This window comes from Moschus berezovskii, chromosome 4 (genome assembly GCF_049115385.1).
Source record: "Moschus berezovskii isolate FMDL1 chromosome 4, NW_MosBer_1.0, whole genome shotgun sequence".
Classification (NCBI taxonomy): domain Eukaryota; kingdom Metazoa; phylum Chordata; class Mammalia; order Artiodactyla; family Moschidae; genus Moschus; species Moschus berezovskii.
In genome coordinates this window covers 51,420,388-51,442,142 of record NC_142463.1, presented here as the reverse complement: position 1 = coordinate 51,442,142, position 21,755 = coordinate 51,420,388, and the positions used below count along the sequence as shown (strand labels likewise).

The window sequence follows — 21,755 nt, the reverse complement described above, 5'->3', positions numbered from 1 at the left end:
AAATGACAACCTAGGGCATGGAAGAGACTGAATTTAACCAAGTATTAAAGAATTTAGGAGGCTATGTTTGGAAGAAGTAATATTTAAACTAAGACCTAAAAGTAAATTGGAGTTAGTACGATGAAAAGTGGGGAGGAGTGTGTCTGACAAACAACTCCCATGTTCAGGGACATGGAAGGGAGAGGAAATGTGTCACATTGGGAAAATGAAACAGTTCACTGTGACTGAGCATAGAGAGGCTGCGAGTGGTAGGCATTGGACCTGGAGAGGCAAGAAGAAGCCTAACCACAGGGGCTTTTAGATTGTTTTAAGAATTTTTTTAAATCTTAAGAACAAAGGAACATATTGAAGACTTTAAGAAAGGGGAGCTAGATGATCAAATTTGAGTGTCTGGAAAGCTATATCTAGGGTTTCCCTGGGACCCGTTCAGTTGGTAAAGAACCCGTCTGCAATGTAGGAGACCCTGGGTTGATTCCTGGGTTGGGAAGATCCACTGGAGAAGGGATAGGCTACCCACTCCAGTATTCTTGGGCTTCCCAGGTGGCTCAGCTGGTAAAGAATCTTCCTGCAATGCAAGAGACCTGGGTTTGATCCCCGGGTTGGAAAGATCCCCTGGAGAAGGGAATTGCTACTCACTCCCGTATTCTAGCCTGGAGAATTCCATGGACTGTATAGTAAACTGTTACTGTGATGTTTTGCAGCAGTTACTTTACATTGTAATTTTTTCCTTTAGTCCATCAGGATGTACTTTTGGGGGAAAGAAACCCTGGAGCCCAAAGAGAAAATATCGTGGCAGCTAAGCACACTTCTCAGTGCTCCTGTAGGAATAGCTAGCATTGCTATCCCTGCCATGATCACTGGCATTCCTGTATACCAATAGATTGTTTTAAAAGTGTTTTTTTTAATCTTAAGAACAAAGGAACATATTGAAGACCAAGTAAGGGGAGCTAGATGATCAAATTTGAGTGTTTAGAAAGCTATATCTAGATACAGTACGGAAATTGGTGAAAAGAAGATGATGAGCAAAACTGGAGACTTTTAAGATAGTTAAGATACTCTGCAGAATTCTACTTGTGAAATAAGGAAGTAGCCATGGAGAGGGAGGTAAGCGGATATATTTGAAAGATATTTAGAAAGAAGGATTGAAAAATAAGAAAACAAGTGAAGAATGAAAGTAAATAAGGAAGGAAGGGAAGAAGGATGGAAGGAAGGAAAAAGGAAAGAAAGAAGGAAAGAGAAAAGTCAAGGATGATTTTAAAGTTTTTATATGGGCTTCTGGCGAATGATAATTCTACTCAAGCACAGAATCATAGGAAGCCTCAAGCCTGCATTACAATTTGCCCTTATCTTTTATCTTACAGTTGCAGAGAGATTTCAATTTATAAAATTCAGTCACAGAATCATCTCATCTGATCCTCAGAGTAATCTCTGTGGAGTCATCATTAATTGCATTTACTGAAGAAACTGAGCTTGTGAAAGATACTAGAGGCCAGATGAAATGCAACACATTCAAGAAAGCAAAAGAAGGTTTGAGTGGCTGGAGCACAGAAAGTGAAATAATATGAGCAAGGTCCGAGATCCTGAATCATGTAGAGTGTTGCAGGACATATTAAGAATTTGAGATTTATTCTGAAGAACAAGGGAAACCATAGGATGATTTTAAGCAATGGTAACACAGTCATATTTATATTCTTAAAATATCATTGTAGTGGATGTGTAGAGATTGGAGAGGAAGAGAAGAACAAAGAGAGAATGGTCAAAGAGCTTTTGCAGTAAAGTGATTAAGATGGCACTTGGAACTAAGGTGGTGGTGGATAAAACTTTAGATGAAGATAGGGTATATATACTTCACTAATTCTATTCAGTATTGTACCAGAGACCCTTGCCTGTGTGAGAAAGCAAGAAAAATATATGAAAAATACACATATTTGAAAGAAAGAAGTAAAATATTCTTTATTCTAAGATGATATAATCATCTATGTTTAATAGCCCCAAAAATGTATAAGAAAGATACTTGAACTGATAAGTAAATTTAGCAAATTTATAGGGTACTAGGTTGTTAAACGGAGAAGGCAATGGCAAGCCACTCCAGTACTATTACCTAGAAAATCCCATGGATGGAGGAGCCTGGTTGGCTGTAGTCCGTGGGGTCGCTAAGGGTCGGACACGACTGAGCGACTTCACTTTCACTTTTCACTTTCACACATTGGAGAAGGAAATGGCAACCCACTCCAGTGTTCTTGCCTGGAGAATCCCAGGGACGGGGGAGCCTAGTGGGCTTCCGTCTATGGGGTCGCACAGAGTCGGACACGACTGAAGTGACTTAGCAGCAGCAGCAGCAGGTTGTTAAAAATTAATTATATCTCTATACTTACAAAACCATTATTCACTGAAATTAATAAACCTTTAAAACAGCATCAAGAAACATAGAAATAATTCTAAAAAAAATATGTGTAAGGTTTCTATGATGAAAACTACAAACACATTGATGACAGAAATCAAAGATCTAAATGAAGGGAGAGATACACTATTTATCAATTGGAAGATTCAATGTGTGTAAGTTGTCAGTTCTTCCCGAATTGCTCTACAGATTCACTGCAATTCAATCAAAATTCCAGCAAGATTTTTTTGTAGAAATAGACAAGTTGGTTCTAAAATTTATATGGAAAAAACAAAAACTCTACAATAGCAAAAACAATTTTAACAAAGAAGAGCAAAGTTGGAGGATTCACATTATGTGATTTCTAGGTTTACTGTAACTTATCAATATAGTATAATATTGGCATAAGGGAAGACTTTTATCAATATAGTATGATATTGGCATAAGGGAAGACTTATATTGATGGAACAGAATAGAGTCCATACCTGTGGTCAATTAATTTTTGATAACAGTACCAAAATAACTTAATAGATAAAGGAAGTGTAAATAAATCATGCTAAAAAATGGGCATCCATATTAAAAAATAATTAACAAAGAATACAAATTCAACTCTTACCTTATATCATTAAAAAGTAATCCTAATAGATCTTATAAATATAAAACCTAAACCTACAAGATTCCTATAAGTAGACACAGGAGGAAATATTTGTGATCTTGACTGTAGCAAGAATATTTTAGATAGGATACATAAAAATATTTACGTTTGATAAGGTAAATTTCACTGAAATTAAAAAAAAAACTTTTGCTGTTTGAAAGGCATTGGTTAGATTTATGAAGAGGCAAGTCACAGACTAGAGGAAACTACTTGCAAAACACATAGCAGATAAAGTGTCTACCTAGAATCTAAAATACTCTTATTAGTATATAAGATAATTTAAACAAATAATTCACCAAAAAAGAGATATGAACAGCAGATAAACACACAAAATTATCAATATTATTAGTCATTAGAGAAATATAAAATAATACCACAACTATTTACCATAATATACCTACTCAAATTGTTAATAATTTATTTTAAGTGGACAATAAAAAGAGTGCTGGCAAGGATGTGTATCAACTGAAATTCTCATACACTTCTCATATAAGTCATACTGGTACAGATGGCTTGGAAAAAATCTTACTATAATATCTAGTAATTATCATATATATTTGTCCAAGAGTAATGAAAACAAACACACAAAAACCTAAATGGTTTCGGCAATTACATTCATAATAGCATCAAACTGAGAATAACTCAGATGATCATCAACTTGTGAAGGGATAAATAAAACAAAGGTATATCAACACACCTCTTCCTATATCACAACCTTGTGGCGAAAGTGCTTGAATAACTCAATAAAGCTATGAACCATGCCATGCAGGGCCACCTAAGATGGATGGGTCATAGTGGAAAGTTCTGACAAAGCATGGTCCGCTGGAAAAGGAAATGGCAAGCCACTCCAATATTCTTGCTGTGAGAACCCCACGGACATGAACAGTATGAAAAGGCAAAAAAGACAACACTGGAAGATGAACCTCCCAGGTCAGAAGGTATCCAATATGCTACTGGGGAAGAGTGAAGGGCAATTACTAATAGCTCCAGAAAGAATGAAGGCCTGTGCCAAAGCAGAAAGGATGCTCAGTTGTGGATGTGTCTGATGGTGAAAGTAAAGTCTGATGCTGTAAAGAACAATATTACATAGGAACTTGGAATGTTAGGTCCATGAATCAAGGTAAATTCGAAGTGGTGAAGCAGGAGATGGCAAGAGTGAACAACAACACTGTAGGAATCAGTGAACTAAAATGAATGGGAATGGGTGAATTCAACTCAGATGACTATTATATCTACTGTAGGCAAGAATCCCTGAGAAGAAATGAAGTAGCCCTCATAGTTAACAAGACATACAGTTCTTGGTTCCAATCTCAAAACAAACAGATTGATCTTGGTTCGTTTCCAAGGCAAACCATTCAATATCACAGTAATCCAAGTCTGTGCCTCAATCACTGATGCCAAACAAGCTGAAGTTAACCAGTTGGCAATGGCACCCCACTCCAGTACTCTTGCCTGGAAAATCCCATGGGTGGAGGAGTCTGGTAGGCTGCAGTCCATGGGGTCGCTAAGGGTCGGACACGACTGAGCGACTTCACTTTCACGCATTGGAGGAGGAAATGGCAACCCACTCCAGTGTTCTTGCCTGGAGAATCCCAGGGACGGGGGAGCCTGGTGGGCTTCCGTCTATGGGGTCACACAGAGTCAGACACGACTGAAGTGACTTAGCAGCAGCAGCAGCAGCAGCATGAAGACTGAGAAGACGTTCTAGAACTAACACCAAAAACAAAGATGTCCTTTTCATCAGAGGACATTGGAATGAAAAAGTAGGAAGTCAAGAGATACTTGGAGTAACAGGCAAGTTTGGTCTTGGAGTACAGAATAAAGCAGGCCAAAGGCTAACAGAGTTTTGTTAAGAGAACACACCAATCATAGCAAACACCTTTTTCAACAACACAAGAGACGACTTTACACATTGTTGATGTTGTTCAGTCACTCAGTCGTGTCTGACTGAGTGACCCCATGGACACCCCATGAGCACACCAGGCTTCCATAGCCTTCACTATCTCCTGGAGTTTCTTCAAACTCACGTCCATTGAGTTGATGACGCCATCCAACCATCTCATCCTCTATACCCCCTTTTCCCCTCTGCCCTCAATCTTTCCCAGCATCAGGGTTTTTTCCAATGAGTCAGCTCTTGGTATTAGGGGGCCAAAGTAGTGAAGCTTCAGCTTCAGCACCAGTCCTTCCAATTAATATTCAGAGTTGATTTTCTTTAGGATCTGACTGGTTTGATTTCCTTGCTGTCCAAGGGACTCTCAAGAGTCTTCTCCAGCACCACAGTTCGAAAGCATCAATTCTTTAGTGCTCAGCTTTCTTTATGGTCCAACTCTCACATCCGTACATGACTACTGGAAAAACCATAGCCTTAATTATATGGACCTTTGTGGGAAAAGTGATATCTCTGCTTTTTAATATGCTGTCTAGATTTGTTACAACTTTTCTTCTAAGGAGAAAGCATCTTTTAATTTCATGGCTGCAATCACTGTCTGCAGTGATTTTGAAGCCCAAGAAAACAAAGCCTGTCACAGTTTCCATTTTTTCCCCATCTATTTGCCACAAAGTGATGGGACCAGATGTCATGATCTTAGTTTTTTGAACGCTACATTTTAAGCCAGCTTATTTATTGTCCTCTTTCACCTTCAGCAAGAGGCTCTTCAGTTCCTCTTCACTTTCTGCCATTAGGGTGGTATCATCTGCGTATCTGAAGTTATTGATATTTCTCCCGGCAATCTTGATTCCAGCTTGTTGTTCATCCAGCTGGGCATTTCTCACCAAATGGTCAATACCAAAATCAGATTGATTATATTCTTTGCAGCTGAAGATGAAAAAGCTCTATACAGTCAGCAAAAACAAGACCTAGAGCTGAAACTGTGGCTCAGATCCTGAGCTCCTTATCGCAAATTTGAAGAAAGTAGGGAAACCACTATACCATTCAGGTATGACCTAAATCAAATCCCTTATGATTATACAGTGGGAGTGTAATCATAAGGAAGTGTAAATAAATTCAAGGGGTTAGATCTGATAGACAGAGTGTCTGAACAACTACGGACAGAGGTTCATAACATTGTATAGGAGTCAGTGACCAAAATCATCCCAAAGAGAAAGAAATTTAAGAAGGCAAAATGGTTGTCTGAGGAGGCTCTCAAATAGCTGAGGAAAGAAGAGAAGCAAAAAGCACGGGAGAAAGGGAAAGATATACTCAACTGAATGCAGAGTTGCAGAGAATAGCAAGGAGAGATAAGAAGGCTTTTTTCAATGAAAAATGCAAAGAAGTAGGGAAAAACAATAGAATGGGAAAGACCAGAGATCTCTTCAAGAAAATTGGAGATATCAAGGGAAATTTTCATGTGACAATGGGCATGATAAAGGACAGAAAGAGTAAGGACCTAACAGAGGTAGAAGACCATTATGAAGAGGTGGCAAAAATAGAGAAGAACTGTACAAAAAAGGGCTTAATGACCTAGATAATCACGTTGGTGTGGTCACTCACCTAGAGCCAGGCAACCTGGAGTGTGAAGTCAAGTGGGCCATAGGAAGCATTACTACAGACAAAGCTAGTAGAGGTGATGGAATTCCAGCTGAGTTATTTCAAATCCTAAAGGATGATGCTTTTAAAATGCTGCACTCAATATGCCAGCAAATTTGGAAAACTCAGCAGTGGTCACAGGGTCATTCCAATACCAAAGAATGGCAATGCAAAGAATGTTCAAACTACTGGACAACTGCACTCATTTTGCGTGCTAGTAAGGTAATGCTGAAAATCCTTCAAGCTAGGCTTCAATAGTACATGTACCAAGAACTTTCAGATGTATAAGCTGGGTTTAGAAAAGGCAGAGGAACCAGAGATCAAATTACCTACATTTGTTGCATCAGAGAGAATGCAAGGGAATTCCAGAAAAATTATCTACTTCTGTTTCATTGACTATGCTGAAGCCTGTGACTGTCTGGATCACACACACACATACACACACACATCAGCATAATGGAATATTACACAGGAATGTGAAAGAACAAATAACTGATAAATGTACTAACATGACTCCATTTATTTGACATTCTGGAAAAGTCAAACTTACAGGGACATAATTCAGATTAGTGGTTGCTAGAGGCTGGAGGTATGAAAGGTGAACTGATTCCAAAGAGGCATGGGGGGACCTCTGAAGTATTGGAACTACTGCTTATCGGGATTGTAGTAGTGATTATACAGCTGTATAAACACCTTGCACTATTAGCCTAAAATGGTAACTTTTACTATTTAAGTTATATCTCAACTTATACTGTATAAATTAAACATAATTTTTAAAAAATGACAATTGCAATAATTTAAATGACGAAGATGGTGGCTTGAGCTAGGATGGTGGAAGATGATGATTAGTAGTGGATAAATCTAAGCTGTTCTTAGGATGTAAAATCCACAGGAAGAGATGAACTGATTGATGCAGGAGATGAGAAAAAGGGAGACATGTGAAGTGAAAGTTGCTCAGTTATGTCAGACTCTTTGCGACCTTATGAACTATACAGTCTACAGATTTCTCTAGGCCAGAATACTGGAGTAGGTAGCCTTTCCCTTCTCCAGGGGATCTTCCCAACCCCAGGATTGAACTCAGGTCTCCCACATTGCAGGTGGATACTTTACCAGCTGAGCCACAAGGGAAGCCCAAGAGAAACACAAGGGAAGAACAAGGGAAGCTCTCACAAAAATACTACAATATGTCTAGAATTACAGTGGGTTTTTTAATATACTCATAAATCTTACCAGAAATCATATTCTAAGAGGTAGAGAGATGATAACAGATCAGAACAAGAAATAAACAGCAATTCTTGTCCAGTTCAGAATAGAGTCCTCTTATCCACATTATAATAAGGGCCAGATCCCATCATTTAAAACTATGAAAGCATATAGAGAAAGGTTAGGACAATGATGTACAGAGCATATAATTTGTGAAAAGCTCTTGGTAAGACAGTATGCAGAGTGTAATTAAAGACCATGTGGTTATTAGGAGGAAAATACCTTGAAAAGACAGTATGAGATATGGCTATTGCTCTGCCCATGAGTACTAATAAATATTGTGATCCGGTTAAGACTTTGAACTTGTGTGAATATACACATTTGAAAGGTATGTCTTTCCCTACATCCCTTTTGACTTGATCCTTCTGACATATTTGTGCTTCCCTGGTGGCTCAAAGAGTAAAGCATCTGCCTGCAATGAGGGAGACCTGGGTTTGATCCCTGGGTTGGGAAGATCCTCTGGGGGAGGGCATGGCCACACACTCCAGTATTCTTGCCTGGAGAATCCCCATGGATGGAGGAGCCTGGCAGGCTGCAGTCCATGGGATTGCAAAGAGTTCGGACACAATTGAGTAACTTTCACTTCACTTCTGATATATTTTGATAGGGTGACCACTTAAGGAGCTTACACTATAATTCATTATAAAATTTCTTTATGATTTAATTTAAAAACTACTTTTGAATCATGGTAAGTTTTGGGGATGCAAAGTCAAGGGGTTTTTAGACTCATGGTGGATACAAGTAAGTAAACAGTGTGACCAGACAAAAAAAGCAGAGCAAATAAAATGGAGAGAAATGCAAATCAAATTTGCTTCAAATATTTGTAAATTTTTTCCTGTGATTAGATTCCCTACCTCCATCTTCTGCAGTTACACAGAGTATAATGTATATTATCAAATATAATCAACAACAAAATTATAGGCTCACTCACAAAGTCCCAGTTTTCAAATGCATCTATATATATAATACAAAATTAGAAAAGCCATTCTCCTTTGTATAAAGTGAGACAAGCTGAAAGCAGACCTGATAGATAATTTTTATGTGTTGCTACTTTCATCTCACCCTTATAAGCACACCAAAAAGGCACTTCTAAATCAAATCTCAAAAAGTAAATATGGCGTTATTTATGTTATTTGTACCCACATTCCACATGGCCATAGTCATCTGCTTGTTTTATTAACAACAGATAAATCAAAACCTTAGACTTTAATATTAAAATATACCTATCCTTCTGTGTGTCTGTGTCCAAAATCATATAGTTATAGACCATTAAGTCTTCTGGATTGGGCACATACCTTGAGACTGTTTCTTTACTTCTCATCTTGCCAATCCACCAAGAACTGTCATTTTGGGGGAACAATATTTCTTGAATTTGTGAAAATGCAGAGAACTCTGGAAATCAGAGAAACCTTTTTTGTTTTTTCCTGGCTGCACCCTGCAGCTTGTGGGATATTACTTCTCCTAGTAGGGCCCTTGGCAGTGAAACCACACAATCCTGACCACTGGACCACCAGGGAATTCCCTCAGAGAAACCTTAACTGCAGCATGGCTTACCTGGCTTCAGATGAGCGAAGGGAATCTCTCCAGTGAGAAGTTCCCACAGACACAGAGCATAGCTGAAGACGTCGGCTTTGATCGTGTAGCGTGTACACTGTGTGAACACCTCAGGAGCCATCCAGCGGAGGTTCTACGGGTCAAGAAACATCCACAAGTCATTGACCAAGTGTTTGGTTCTTCTACTGTAGGACAGTGTTCTTCTTAGAGAGGATTTGTTAACTATTCTATGTTCTCAAAAATATAAACGTAAAATAACATCAATACTGCCCTCAATGTGTGCAATGATAAACTGGCACGTTTACACAGAAATGGTGTTTACTGCTGCCTTTTAGTTTTTCAAAGGGCAGTTTTTTAATCATTGGAAGATATTGAAATCCATAATTCTTCCAAATATACTGCAACAATATTAATTGCCAAGTAAAATGGTGAGCGCAGCAGCAGCACTGTTTTGCTTATCTCTGAGTATCTTTACCCTGGAATCCTTGCAAGCTTCTGAATAGCCAACCATGGATTCATCCAAGAACTCTATACCTCCCTGGATGTGAATCAGGCACTCTGGGGGGAAGCATCTCTCCTTTACAGCTTCAGGTTGTAATTTAGGAAGTCACTAAATTAGACCAATAAATAGTGCCCTGATGACTAAGGAGAGAAAGGGTCTCAGGGGAGTGCCCAGAATATTCGTGTGAAGGAGATTTCTCACTGGCAGGATCAGGTCTGTCATATCTCCTTTGTTTGCCCAGTGGTGTTATTTCTAAATTCTGTTTGTGCAATATTCCTGAAAGCAAGCCCATAAAACATGACAAATTTCTCCGTACAAAGTTCCACCCTCATGTTTTGATGGCATCATTTACATTCTTTTTATTTGCAATTGTACGTTCTTTTCATTTTTAAATATAAGTTTCCATTATGGGAGGCAATTGCATAAATTTGGTTTATGTGTGGTTTAGGAAAAAGAATACTACAGTTAGGGAAAGAAAATTCTAGTTCTGGGCCTACTATCAACTATTTGGGTGGTTCTGAGAAAGTCTCCTATGCTTCTTGGACCTGAGATTCCTCAAGGGTAACACAGGAGTCAGGCCCTTCCAGCTCTAAAATCTCGTGGCTACATAATCATATAAATGAACTTCGCCAAATACCTTCCGTCTTTGTATTTCCTCGGAAAGAAACTAGTATCTCTTATTACTCTTAGCGATATTCTGTGTGTAGTGCTGCCTGCTGATAATTCTTTTGAAGTGTCTACATTATTTTGAAGTCATGCATAATTGCAGCGTTCCAAGAATGTCTTTATTTCGATTATGGTGCTTATATGCAATCCTTCCACATGAGCTTTCATATTCCAAGTAGCCTCCAATTATATAGCAGATTATGAGTTTTGTCACAACATTGCATCAGCAGGAGTAAGCATACAGTATGCCCATTTTTTTCACAGGGGGTAACAGAGTAATTAGCAAACTTATATAAGGCCACATAACTAGTAAGAAGTAAAATAGCCTTCAAAATAAACCTTAAGTAGGGCTGTGCTTTAAGACTCCACTCCTAGGATAGAAGGATGTTACTTGCTTTGCTGAAATTCAATTCAATTTCATTCAACAAAAGGATGTTTAACCAGTCTCCACTGGCTACATTTTAGAATCTCCTGGGGAAACTTTTAAAAGATACATGTACTCAAGATGAACCCTAGGACAGTGAGATCAGAATTTCTGGGGATTGGATTCAGGTTGAACGCTTTTACAAAAGTTTCCAAAGTGATTTCATTGTGTAGCCAGGTTTGAAGTCCACTGAGTTAGCTATCTCTAGCTCAAAGATGCCAGATAAGATCTGTATGTCCTGTCAAAAAAAGGACCCACTCTTCCCACCTCTCTCATATCTTACCATACTACTCCTTTCTTACTCCACTCGTCGATCTGGCCTTGAACACACAAAGGACTCTCCTGCTGCAGGGCCTTTGCGCTTACTGTTTCCTCTTCTACACGGCTCTTCTCCTCTTATGGATAACTCCCACATAGGTCTCTTATCAAATGCTATCTTTCTATTTCACTCATCTAAATGACACCCCCTATCACTTTCCATTCATCTGCTCTGCTTTGTTTTTTCTTCATAACACTTATCACCACCTGATATATATTTTACTAATTAGTTCAATGTTTATCATCTTCCATTAGAATATTAGCCCCATGAGAATTTTGCTTTGTTCATAGCAATATTCCCAGTTCTTTGAAAATGTCTGACACTTAGTAGGTATTCCATAAATGTCTGTTGAATGAATGAAACTTAACTGGGGAAACCAGCACGCTTAATCCTTAATCCATGACGTGGTTCCTGCCTTCCTCTTTAACTCGTCTCTCACTTTGTCTTTCTCACACAGTGTATGCCAACAATGCCAAGCTGTTTAAAGTCCCCAAGGAAGGCTGGTGTTTCTCCCTCCCCTGTGCCTTTGCTCATGTGTTCATTCTGTCTGAATTGATTTATCCCTGTTCATTCTACCTGAGCTCCCATGAGGCTTTGCCACATCTCTATCATTGAATGTCCATACTGCCTTCACCCTTGCACATGGTTTTTCCCACTGCAAAATGAGTTACTTGAGATCAAAGACAAGCTTTTATTCACATTTTGTATTCCTGGCCTTTTGTACAATGCCTGACACATTGTAGACCTTCATAAATGTTTGTTGAGTGAGTAAGAATACTACCTAGCAATGTGAAAAAAGTGCTATAAAAGCACAGACAGAAAAGTGTGTGGGGAGGAGGTGGAAGGGGCAGTTTACAGGACAGAAGGTACTTAAAATGGATAAACTTTTCTTGGTCATGCAAGATAATTAGACTTTCTCGAGGTGGGATGCAATGAAAGGTTTTTGGGCAGAGAATATGACCTTGACAGAGTCATAAATCTGTGAAAGTGAATAAAATATTTGGGGAATAGCCAGATGGCTTGTATGTATGTTGCGGGAGGCATAGGGGACTTGAGAAAATGTTTAGTGGGAAATGAAGTCGCAGAAGAGTCTTGGGTTCAGACTGGGGGGAGAGTGTTATAACATTTTAATGCTTCCCAAGTGGGGCTAGCGGTAAAGAATCTGCCTGCCAATGCAGGAGATGCAAAAGAAGTGGGTTTAATCCCTGGATCGGGAAGATTCCCTGGAGGAGGAAATGGCAACCCACTCCAGTATTCTTGCCTGGAAAATTCCGTGGACAGGAGAGCCTGTGGACTATAGTGGACTATAGTTCATGTGGTCGCAGAGTCGGACAGGACTGAATGTGCACACACACACACACACACACACACCATTTTAAGCATCATTAACAATTTACAGAAAGAAGTGAATTGTCAGAACACAACACTTGGCTGATGTTGCAAAGAATGAACTAGAGAAGAGGACTGGAATTAAAAGCCTAGAACAATGGTCCAGAAAAGAGATGGGGAAGACCTGAACTGAGGCAGTGGTAAATGAAAGTTTGTGATAAACTAAAAAGGTAAAGAAATAGAAACAAACATAAAAAGTGATTGAGCACTGTGTAAGCAGAAGCAGGAAAAGGAAGGAACAGAAAATTAGCCCAAGCTTGGGTAATTAAATAACACAGCCATGTCAGAAAGAGAAGTATACTCCTTTTGTGGGGAGAGGAGAGGGAAAAGCAGATAATGAATCTAAATGCAGACATTTCGAGTACAATTTATGTTTGCTTCAGATGTTATAATTTATATTTTTCTTAAACATTAATGCTTGACTGTATCACCTATTGCCTTGCAATGTTAAAATGGAAAACTATAAATTGTTAATAGATGCAGGTAAACTATGGATTTTATGGTTACCTATTAAATTTTAACTCTACCACTTAATAAGGAGCTCTAAACATGAAAGTCAATTATCCATGCTCACCATGTACTTTTCAATTAGATTTGAAACAAATTCTGCTACTTTTTCTGTAACATTTTTCAAATATATATCTAATCTATTTCTCTAACAGAGCCTTGAAATAGTTCTTTTGGGGGCTTACTAAAAATAAAAACATAAAACATTATCCTGCCTCTGGGACAATGACATTTCTTCCAGTTAAAGCTGCTTTCATCTCCTTTTCTCTCATGCTGAGTTTACACATTCTAATTGTTTCATAATTATAGGGAACATGAGCAGCAACAAACCCCAGGTTGTTTTGTCATGTTGTCTTCATCCAGAGACTGCAGAAATCTTGATTCTGGGGAAAAGAGAAAACAAATTCATGTCAAAGGAAGTATTTTAAAACCAAGGTCAAAGATTATAGCTAAAAGTTTGAAACCCCAAGGAAACCTCTGTCTTATTTAAATTTTTACTTCCATTTTTTTAGCTGAAGATATAAAAGAGGAAAAACTGAAAAGAAATGACCTACTTTTAAAATTCATTGAAAATTTTAAAATTTATTTGTTTTTAACTGAAGGATAATTGCTTTACAATATTGTGTTGGTTTCTGCCATACAACATGAATCAGCCATAGGTACGCACATGTCACCTCCGTCTTGCTAATTGAAAACTTTTCCCAGTACCCCTCCATGATAACTTGAATGAATGATTTAGCAAAATATAGCTGTCAGGGTGATATCCATTTCCAGGTTTATCATATAATATCTCCACCGATGAGGAAGGAAGAAAGAAACTGATGTCACTGGGGACATTATTCATGAAATCTCACCTCCGAAATCTGCCACCACAGCATGCCCATCCTCACAGAGAAGAATATTGTGACTATAAAAAAAATGAAAAGTAGATTTTGAGTAAAGTTTACTATTTTCAGTCTGAATGGTCTCTCAAGGAAGAGGATGACAATCATCATTTGTTTACCCCAAATGTTTACTCCCCAAAAGTTAACAGACATCTCAGGTTAGTGACTCTGATTTTCTTAGTTTGCTAATATGAAAGGAATGTATATATAATATGATCATCTTATATCTGACTTTGAAAGTATTCAAAGTATTTTACTTTTGGTAAACCTTCTAAATTCTAAAGACCCATTAGCTGAAGATAAGTTTTTCAGCTCTTTGAAGTTCAGTTGCTAACAAAATTTGGTTACAGGCAATAGTAAAAGGTATCTGTGAGCATATCAGAGTCAGAGCAAGGGAACAAGTTTGCTTGAACTCTAGGCACAAGGGCAGTTCAAGGCAGGACCTAACATGAATACAGGAAAAGGAATCTTTATGGAAAATGTCTTGGTCAATGTGTTCTGGCTGGTATCCTAGGAAAAAGAAGTGTTTTTAAGGCCTGTTGAAATGAGGCACTTTTTAAGCTCTTGGAGAGGAAAACATAGAAAGGTCTTCAAAGTCTCCTTTCCAAACCAAAATTCAAGCTAGAACAAGGATGTCCTTTTCAAGAAGTAAACCAAGGTTGGGACAGTCTAACTAGAGGCCATTTCTCTCACATACTGGTGAACTGAGTTATGAGATCTCTTATGGACAAACATATTGTGACCCGAGATGGTCTTTGAGTGTTTCTTATTGAATGCCTTTCTTTATGCTCATTTCACGTTTAGCTTCTAAATGAGTCATTTCAGCATTAGGAGATAATCCACTGAATTTCTTTTAGTGCACATTGGCCATTCAATATTAATTTATCTGCTCTTTCTTTCATTGTTTTGCTTTGTGATGGAAAAAGGAAAATCTTTTGGTCTGAATAACTCCAGTATGATACTGAACCATTTATATAAGTGCTTTCAGCTACTGAGTTAAGCTTTATAAGAAAGTTAGCTTTGAATTTCTCTTGTGTCATAAATGAATTTTACTTTTATGGTATACACTTAATTCTCTTTTAAACTAGCAAAAATCTACAATATATTCAAGCTATTTTTTTTTTTTGCCTGGAAGAGACCAGTGTAGAAGTAATGTTAATTAATTGCTAATTTATAAAACATAATGAGTGAGCACATGCTTAGTTGTTCATTCATGTCCAACTCTCTGTGACCTCCTGGACTGGACTGTAGCCCACCAGGCTCCTCTGTTCATGGGCTTTTCTAGGCAAGAATATTGGAGTGGGTTGCCATCTCCTTTTCCAGGGGATCTTCTTGACCAAGGGATAGAACCCATGTCTCCTGTGTCTCTTGCATTGGCAGACAGATTTTTTATCACTGTGCCACCTGGGAAGCCCAGAGAAGTAAGAGGACTTCAAAGTGAAAAGCCCCCTGAGATGTTATCTTTAACTGTATATTACCAATTAATACATTCTGTGAGAATGACACTATCAGGATAAAGAACTCTCCAGTACCCAGAGCTCTCTGGAAGTTCAAAAGCAACAAGAGGAATGCATCAAAAGTGCTGTACCACTAGATTACTTGAAGGATGTAGGTGAGTTATTATACCACAGTCCCTTAATCTATCAAAAGATAATGAGGGTCACAGTTCATAGATATCATTAAAACATGCTAAACATGAATTACCAATTGAATTAAATGATTATATGTATAGTATCCTATCCATTAATTTAGTTTTAATTCAAATTAATAATGTAGAACAATGGTTATCAAAATAGTTAGCAGCATATTCTCAATACAAAAAAAGAGGTATCTAAATGAAGTTGCCCTAGTTGAACACCGGAAAAGGCTGACAGAAACCCTACTGAATCTTCACCTGTTTCAAAATCATGGTCCTTGAGGCAACAGCTTAAAATTTTGGATGTTGTGTGTGCATGCCTGTTAAGTCACTTCAGCTGTGTCAGACTCTTTGCAATCCTATGGATGGTAATCCACCAAGCTTCTGTCCACGAGAAGCCTTGGGCATATTTTGTTTATTCGTGTGTTTAAATTTCTACTAAATATTTTACGTTATTCAGAATAAGGATGATAATAACTGGAATTGGGATAGTTTAGCATAATTTTACTCTTCGAGCAAAAGAAATGGCTTCCCTGGTGGCTCAGTAGTAAAGAATCCATCTGTAATGCAGGAGACACAGGTTCAATCCCGGGGTTGGGAAGATCCCCTGGAGAAGGAAATGCCTACCCATTCCAGTATTCTTGCCTGGAAAATCCCATAGACAGTGGTACTCTGTGGTGTACAGTCTATGTGTGGTGGGGTACAGTCTATGGGGTTGCAAAGAATCACACACAGCTGAAGTGACTAAACAACAGCAAAAGAAACAAATGAATTTGATCACTGGGCTGCTCTGTTCCTCCTGGTATGAGGGGAAGGATGTCTCAGGATACAGGGATCATGCTCATAGTTGTAACTACAGCATTTTTAGCATGTGCTTATTTTTGGCACACTGTTTACACTCCTCATCACATTTGAGTATACTCATAAATGTTTTTTAAACAAATAAAAAAACTTAAAATAGAAAGTCACAAGTTTGGTAGCATAAAGATCACATTAGTTAATAAGCAAGTACTTATTGAATTGTGGTTGTTTAGACACTAAGTTGTGTCTGACTCTTTGCGACCCCATTAATTGCAGCATGCCAGGCTTCCTTGACCTTCACTATCTTCTGGAGTTTGCTCAAACTCATGTCCATTGGGTTGGTGATGCCATCCAACCATCTCATCTGCTGTCACCCCTTTTCCCCTTCCCCTCAATCTTTCTCAGCATCAAAGTCTTTTGTAATGAGTTGGCTTCTTGAATCAGGTGGCCAAAGTACTGGAGCTTCAGCTTCAGCATCAGTCCTTCCAGTTAATATTCAGGGTTTATTTCCTTTAGGATTGACTGGTTTGATCGTCCTGATGTCCACAGGCTTCTCAAGAGTCTTCTCCAGCACCACAATTCAAAAGCATCAATTCTTCTGTGCTCAGTTTTCTACATGGTCCAACACTCATATCCATACATGGCTACTGGAAAAACCATAGCTTTGGCTATACAGATCTTTGTTGACAAAGTTATGTCTCTGCTTTTTAATATGCTGTCTAGGTTTGTCATAGGTTTTCTTCAAAGGAGTAAGAATCTTTCAATTTTGTGGCTGCAATCATCATCTGCAGTGATTTTGGAGCCTAAAAAAAGAAAATCTGTCATTGTTTCCACTTTTTTATTCATCTATTTTCTATGAAATGATGGAACAGGATGCCATGATCTTCATTTTTTGAATGTTGAGCTTTAAGTCAGCTTTTTCACTCTCCTCTTTCACTCTCATCAAGAGGTTCTTTGGTTCCTCTTCATTTTTTTTTTTTTTTGCCATTATAGTGGTGACATCTAAATAACTGAGGTGGTTGATATTTCTCCCAGAAATCTTTATTCCAGCATGTGAGTCTTCCAGCCCAACATTTCCAATGAAATGATGCATATAAGTGAAATAAGCAGGATGACAATATATAGCCTTGATGTACTCCTTTTACGATTTGGAAATAGTCCACTGTTTCATGTCTGGTTCTAAGTGTTGCTTCTTATCCTGCATACACATTTCTCAGGAGACAGGTAATGTGGTCTGGTATTCCCATCTATTTAAGACTTCCACAGTTTGTTGTGATCCAAACAGTAAAAGGATTTAGTGTAGTCAATGAAGTAGAGTAGATATTTTTTCTGGAATTCTCTATTTTTCTATAATCCAATGGATGCTGGAAATTTGATCTCTGTTTCCTCTGCCTTTTCTACACCCAGCTTGTACATCTGAAAGTTCCTGGTTAACATACTGCTGAAGCCTAACTTGAAGGATTTTGAGCATATTCTTACTAGCATGTGAAATGAGCACAACTGTATGGTTGCTGTTCAGTCGCTCAGACTGTCTCACTCTTTGTGACTCCATGGACTGCAGCATGCCAGTCTTCCCTGTCCTTCACCATCTCCTGGAGCATGATCAAACTCATGTCCATTGAGTCAGTGATGCCATCCAACCATCTCATCCTCTGTCAATCTCCTTCTACACTCAATCTTTCCCAGCATCAGGGTCTTCTCCAATGAGTCAGTTCTCATCAGGTGGCCAAAGTATTGGAGTTTCAGCTTCAGCATCAGTCCTTCCAATGAATATTCAGGACTGATTTCCTGTAGGATAGACTGAATCTCCTTGCAGTCTAAGGGACTCTCAGGAGTCTTCTCCAACACCATAGTTCTAAAGCATTAATTCTTTGCTGCTCAGCCTTCTATGAGGTTCAACTGTCACATCCATATATGATACTGGAAAAACCACAGCTTTGACCTTATGGACCTTAGTTGGCAAATAATGTCTCTGCTTTTTAATATGCTGTTTAGGTGGCTCATAACTTTTCTTTCAAGGAGCAAGTGCCTTTTAATTTTGTGGCTGCAGTCACCATCTGCAGTGATTGTAGAACCCAAGAAGATAAAGTCTGCCACTATTTCCATTGTTTCCCCATCTATTTGCCATGAAGTGATGGGACCAGATGCCATGATCTTAGTTTTTTGAGTGTTGAGTTTTAAGCCAGCTTTTTCATGCTCCTCTTTCACCATACAAAAGGTTATTTAATTCCTCTTCTCTTTCTGCCATAAGGGTGGTGTCATCTGCATATCTGAGGCTATTGATATTTCTCCCAGTGATCTTGATTCCAGCTTGTGCTTCATTCAGCCCAGCATTTTGCACGATGTAGTCTGCATACAAGTTAAATAAGCCAGGTGACGATATACAGCCTTGACATACTTCTTTTCCAATTTCGACTGGTCCTTTGTCCCATGTGCAGTTCTAACTGTTGCTTCTTGACCTGCATATGTCTCAGGAAACAGGTAAGATGGTCTGGTATTCCCATCTCTTTAAGAATGTTCCACAGTTTGTTGTGATCCACACAGTCAAAGGCTTTGATGTAGTCAATAAAGCAGAAGTAGATGTTTTTCTGTAACTCTCTTGCTATTTTGATGATCCAACACATGTTGGCAATTTGATCTCTGCTTCCTCTGTCTTTTATAAATCCAGCTTGAACATCTGGAAGTTCTCGGTTCATGTACCATTGAAGCCTGTCTTGGAGCATTTTGAGCATTACTTTGATAGCATGTGAAATGAGTGCAATTGTGTAGTAGTTTGAACATTCTTTGGCATTTCCCTTCTTTGAGTTTGGAATGAAAACTGAGGTTTTCCAGTCCTGTGTCCATGGCTGTGTTTTCCATATTTGCTGGGAGTTGAGTACGACATTTTAACAGCATCATCTTTTAGGTCTTGAAGCAGCTCAGGGGGAATTCAATCAACTCCACTAGCTTTGTTCGTATTGATACTTCCTAAGGCCTATGTGACTTCATGGTCCAGGATTTCTGGCTCTAGGTGAGTGATCACACTATCGTGATTATCTGAGTCATGAAGATCTTTTTTGTATAGTTCTTCTGTGTATTCTTGCCACCTCTTTTTAATATTTTCTGCTCCTGTTAGGTACATACCATTTCTGTCCTTTATTGTACCCATCTTTGCATGAAATATTCCTTTGGTATCTCTAATTTTCTTGAAGAGATCTCCAGTCTTTCCCATTTTATTGTTTTCCTCTATTTCTTTGCACTGATCACTGAGGAAGACTTTCTTATTTCTCCTTGCTATTCTTTGAACTCTTCATTCATATAGGTCTATCTTTTCTCTTTTGCCTTTTGCTTCTCTTCTTTTTTCAGCTATTAGTAAGGCATTCTCAGACAGCATTTTTGCATTTTTTTTCCTTGGGGATGGTCTTCATCACTGCCTCCTATACAATGTCATGAACTTCCAACAATAGTTTTTCAGGCACTCTATCAGATCTAATCCCCTTGAATCTATTTGTCACTTCCACTATATAATTGTAAGGGATTTGATTTAGATCATACTTAACTGCCTAGTGGTTCTCCCTACTTTCTTCAATTTAAGTCTGAATCTGGCAATAAGGAGTTCATGATCTGAGCCACAGTCAGCTCTAGGTCTTGTTTTTGCTGACATATAGAGAGTCTCCATCTTCAGCTGCAAAGAATATAATAAATCTGATTTCAGTATTGACCATCTGGTGATGTCCATTTGTAGAGCCATCTCTTGTGTTGTTGGAAGAGGGTGTTTGTATGACCAGTATAACTTGGCAAAACTCTGTTAGCATTTGCCCTGCTTCATGTTGTACTACAAGGCCAAACTTGCCTGTTACTCCCAGTATATCTTGACTTCCTACTTTTGCATTCCAGTCTGCTATGACAAAAAGGACTTTTTTTGTGTGCGTGTATTAGTTCTACAAGGTCTTATAGGTCTTCAGAAAACTGTTCAACGCCAGGTTCTTCAGCATTAGTGGTTGGGGCATAGACTTGGATTACTGTGATAACGAAAGTTTTGCTTAAAAATGAACAGAGATCACTCTGTCATTTTGAGACTGCACCCAACTACTGCATTTCAGATTCTTTTGTTAATTATGAGGGCTACCCCATTTCTTCTAAGGGATTCTTGCCCACAGTAGTAGATATAATGGTCATCCGAATTAAATTCACCCATTCCGGTCCATTTTAGTTCACTGATTCTTAAAATGTCGATGTTCACTCTTGCCATCTCCTGTTTGACCACTTCCAATTTGTCTTGATTCATGGACCTAACACTCCAGGTTCCTATGAAACATTGTTCTTTACAGCATCTAACTTTACTTTCACCACCAGACACATCCAAAATGTGGTCTTGTTTCCACATTGGCTCAGCCTCTTCATCCTTCTGGAACTATTTCTCCACTGATCTCCAGTAGCATATTGGATACCTAGTGATATGAGGAGCTAATCTTTCTGTGTCATATCTTTTTGCCTTTTCATACTGTTCATGGGGTTCTCAAGGCAAGAATGCTGAAGTGGTTTACCATTTCCTTCTCCAGTAGACTATGTTTTGTGAGGTAATTCCATCTTATTGAATATCAGTCATCACCTTATAAATATTTAACTTTCATATACTTGTAAGATTGGAAGATAAACTAGAACTAACCTATTTTAACCTCTTAGCTTCAGAAGTGAAGCCCAAATCTCAGAGAATCTAAGTATATCGACAGATGTTATATAAGTAGCTTGGGGCAGTGAGGATTCCAGGTGGCACAGTGGTGAAGAATCCCCCTGTCAATGAAGGAGATGCAAGAGACATGGGTTCGATCTCTTGGTTGGGAAGATTCCCTTGAGTAGGAAATGGCAACTCTCCCCAGTATTCTTGCCTGGAAAATTCCATGGACAGAGAAGTCTGGTGGGCTACAGTCCATGGGGTTTTAAATAGTCGGACAACTGAGCACCTGCACCACCTCAGGGGCAGTGAAGATATTGAATCCAGTTCATCGAGGCCAGAATCTCAGATTTTTGAAAAGTCCCTGGCAAATAGTAGGTGACAGTGAATTTTATGTTTCATATTATGGACCTTACCCCAAAGCATGGTATTTACTTTCTTCACATTATCAAGATACACTGTTGGTGGTAATGCAAATTGGTACAGACACTATGAAGAACAATATAGAGGTTCCTTAAAAACCTAAAAATAGAGCCATCATATGATCCAGCAACCCCACTCCAAGGCATATATCCAGAGAAAACCATGCATGCAC

At 38.5% G+C, this 21,755-nt stretch overlaps 1 protein-coding gene across 3 annotated transcripts in view; it reads right to left on the bottom strand.

Moving 5' to 3' along the window:
* The window catches only part of TNNI3K (TNNI3 interacting kinase), a 383,736-nt gene that overhangs the window by 105,215 nt on the left and 256,766 nt on the right, over window positions 1-21,755 (bottom strand). For all 3 annotated transcript variants that reach the window (XM_055402899.2, XM_088835391.1, XM_088835392.1), the window contains 3 exons: window positions 14,040-14,092; window positions 13,516-13,568; window positions 9,379-9,511 (listed from right to left, as the gene is read on the bottom strand). In XM_055402899.2, coding sequence (XP_055258874.2) covers window positions 9,379-9,511; window positions 13,516-13,568; window positions 14,040-14,092 — 239 coding nt within the window. The remainder of the gene's footprint in view (window positions 1-9,378; window positions 9,512-13,515; window positions 13,569-14,039; window positions 14,093-21,755) is intronic.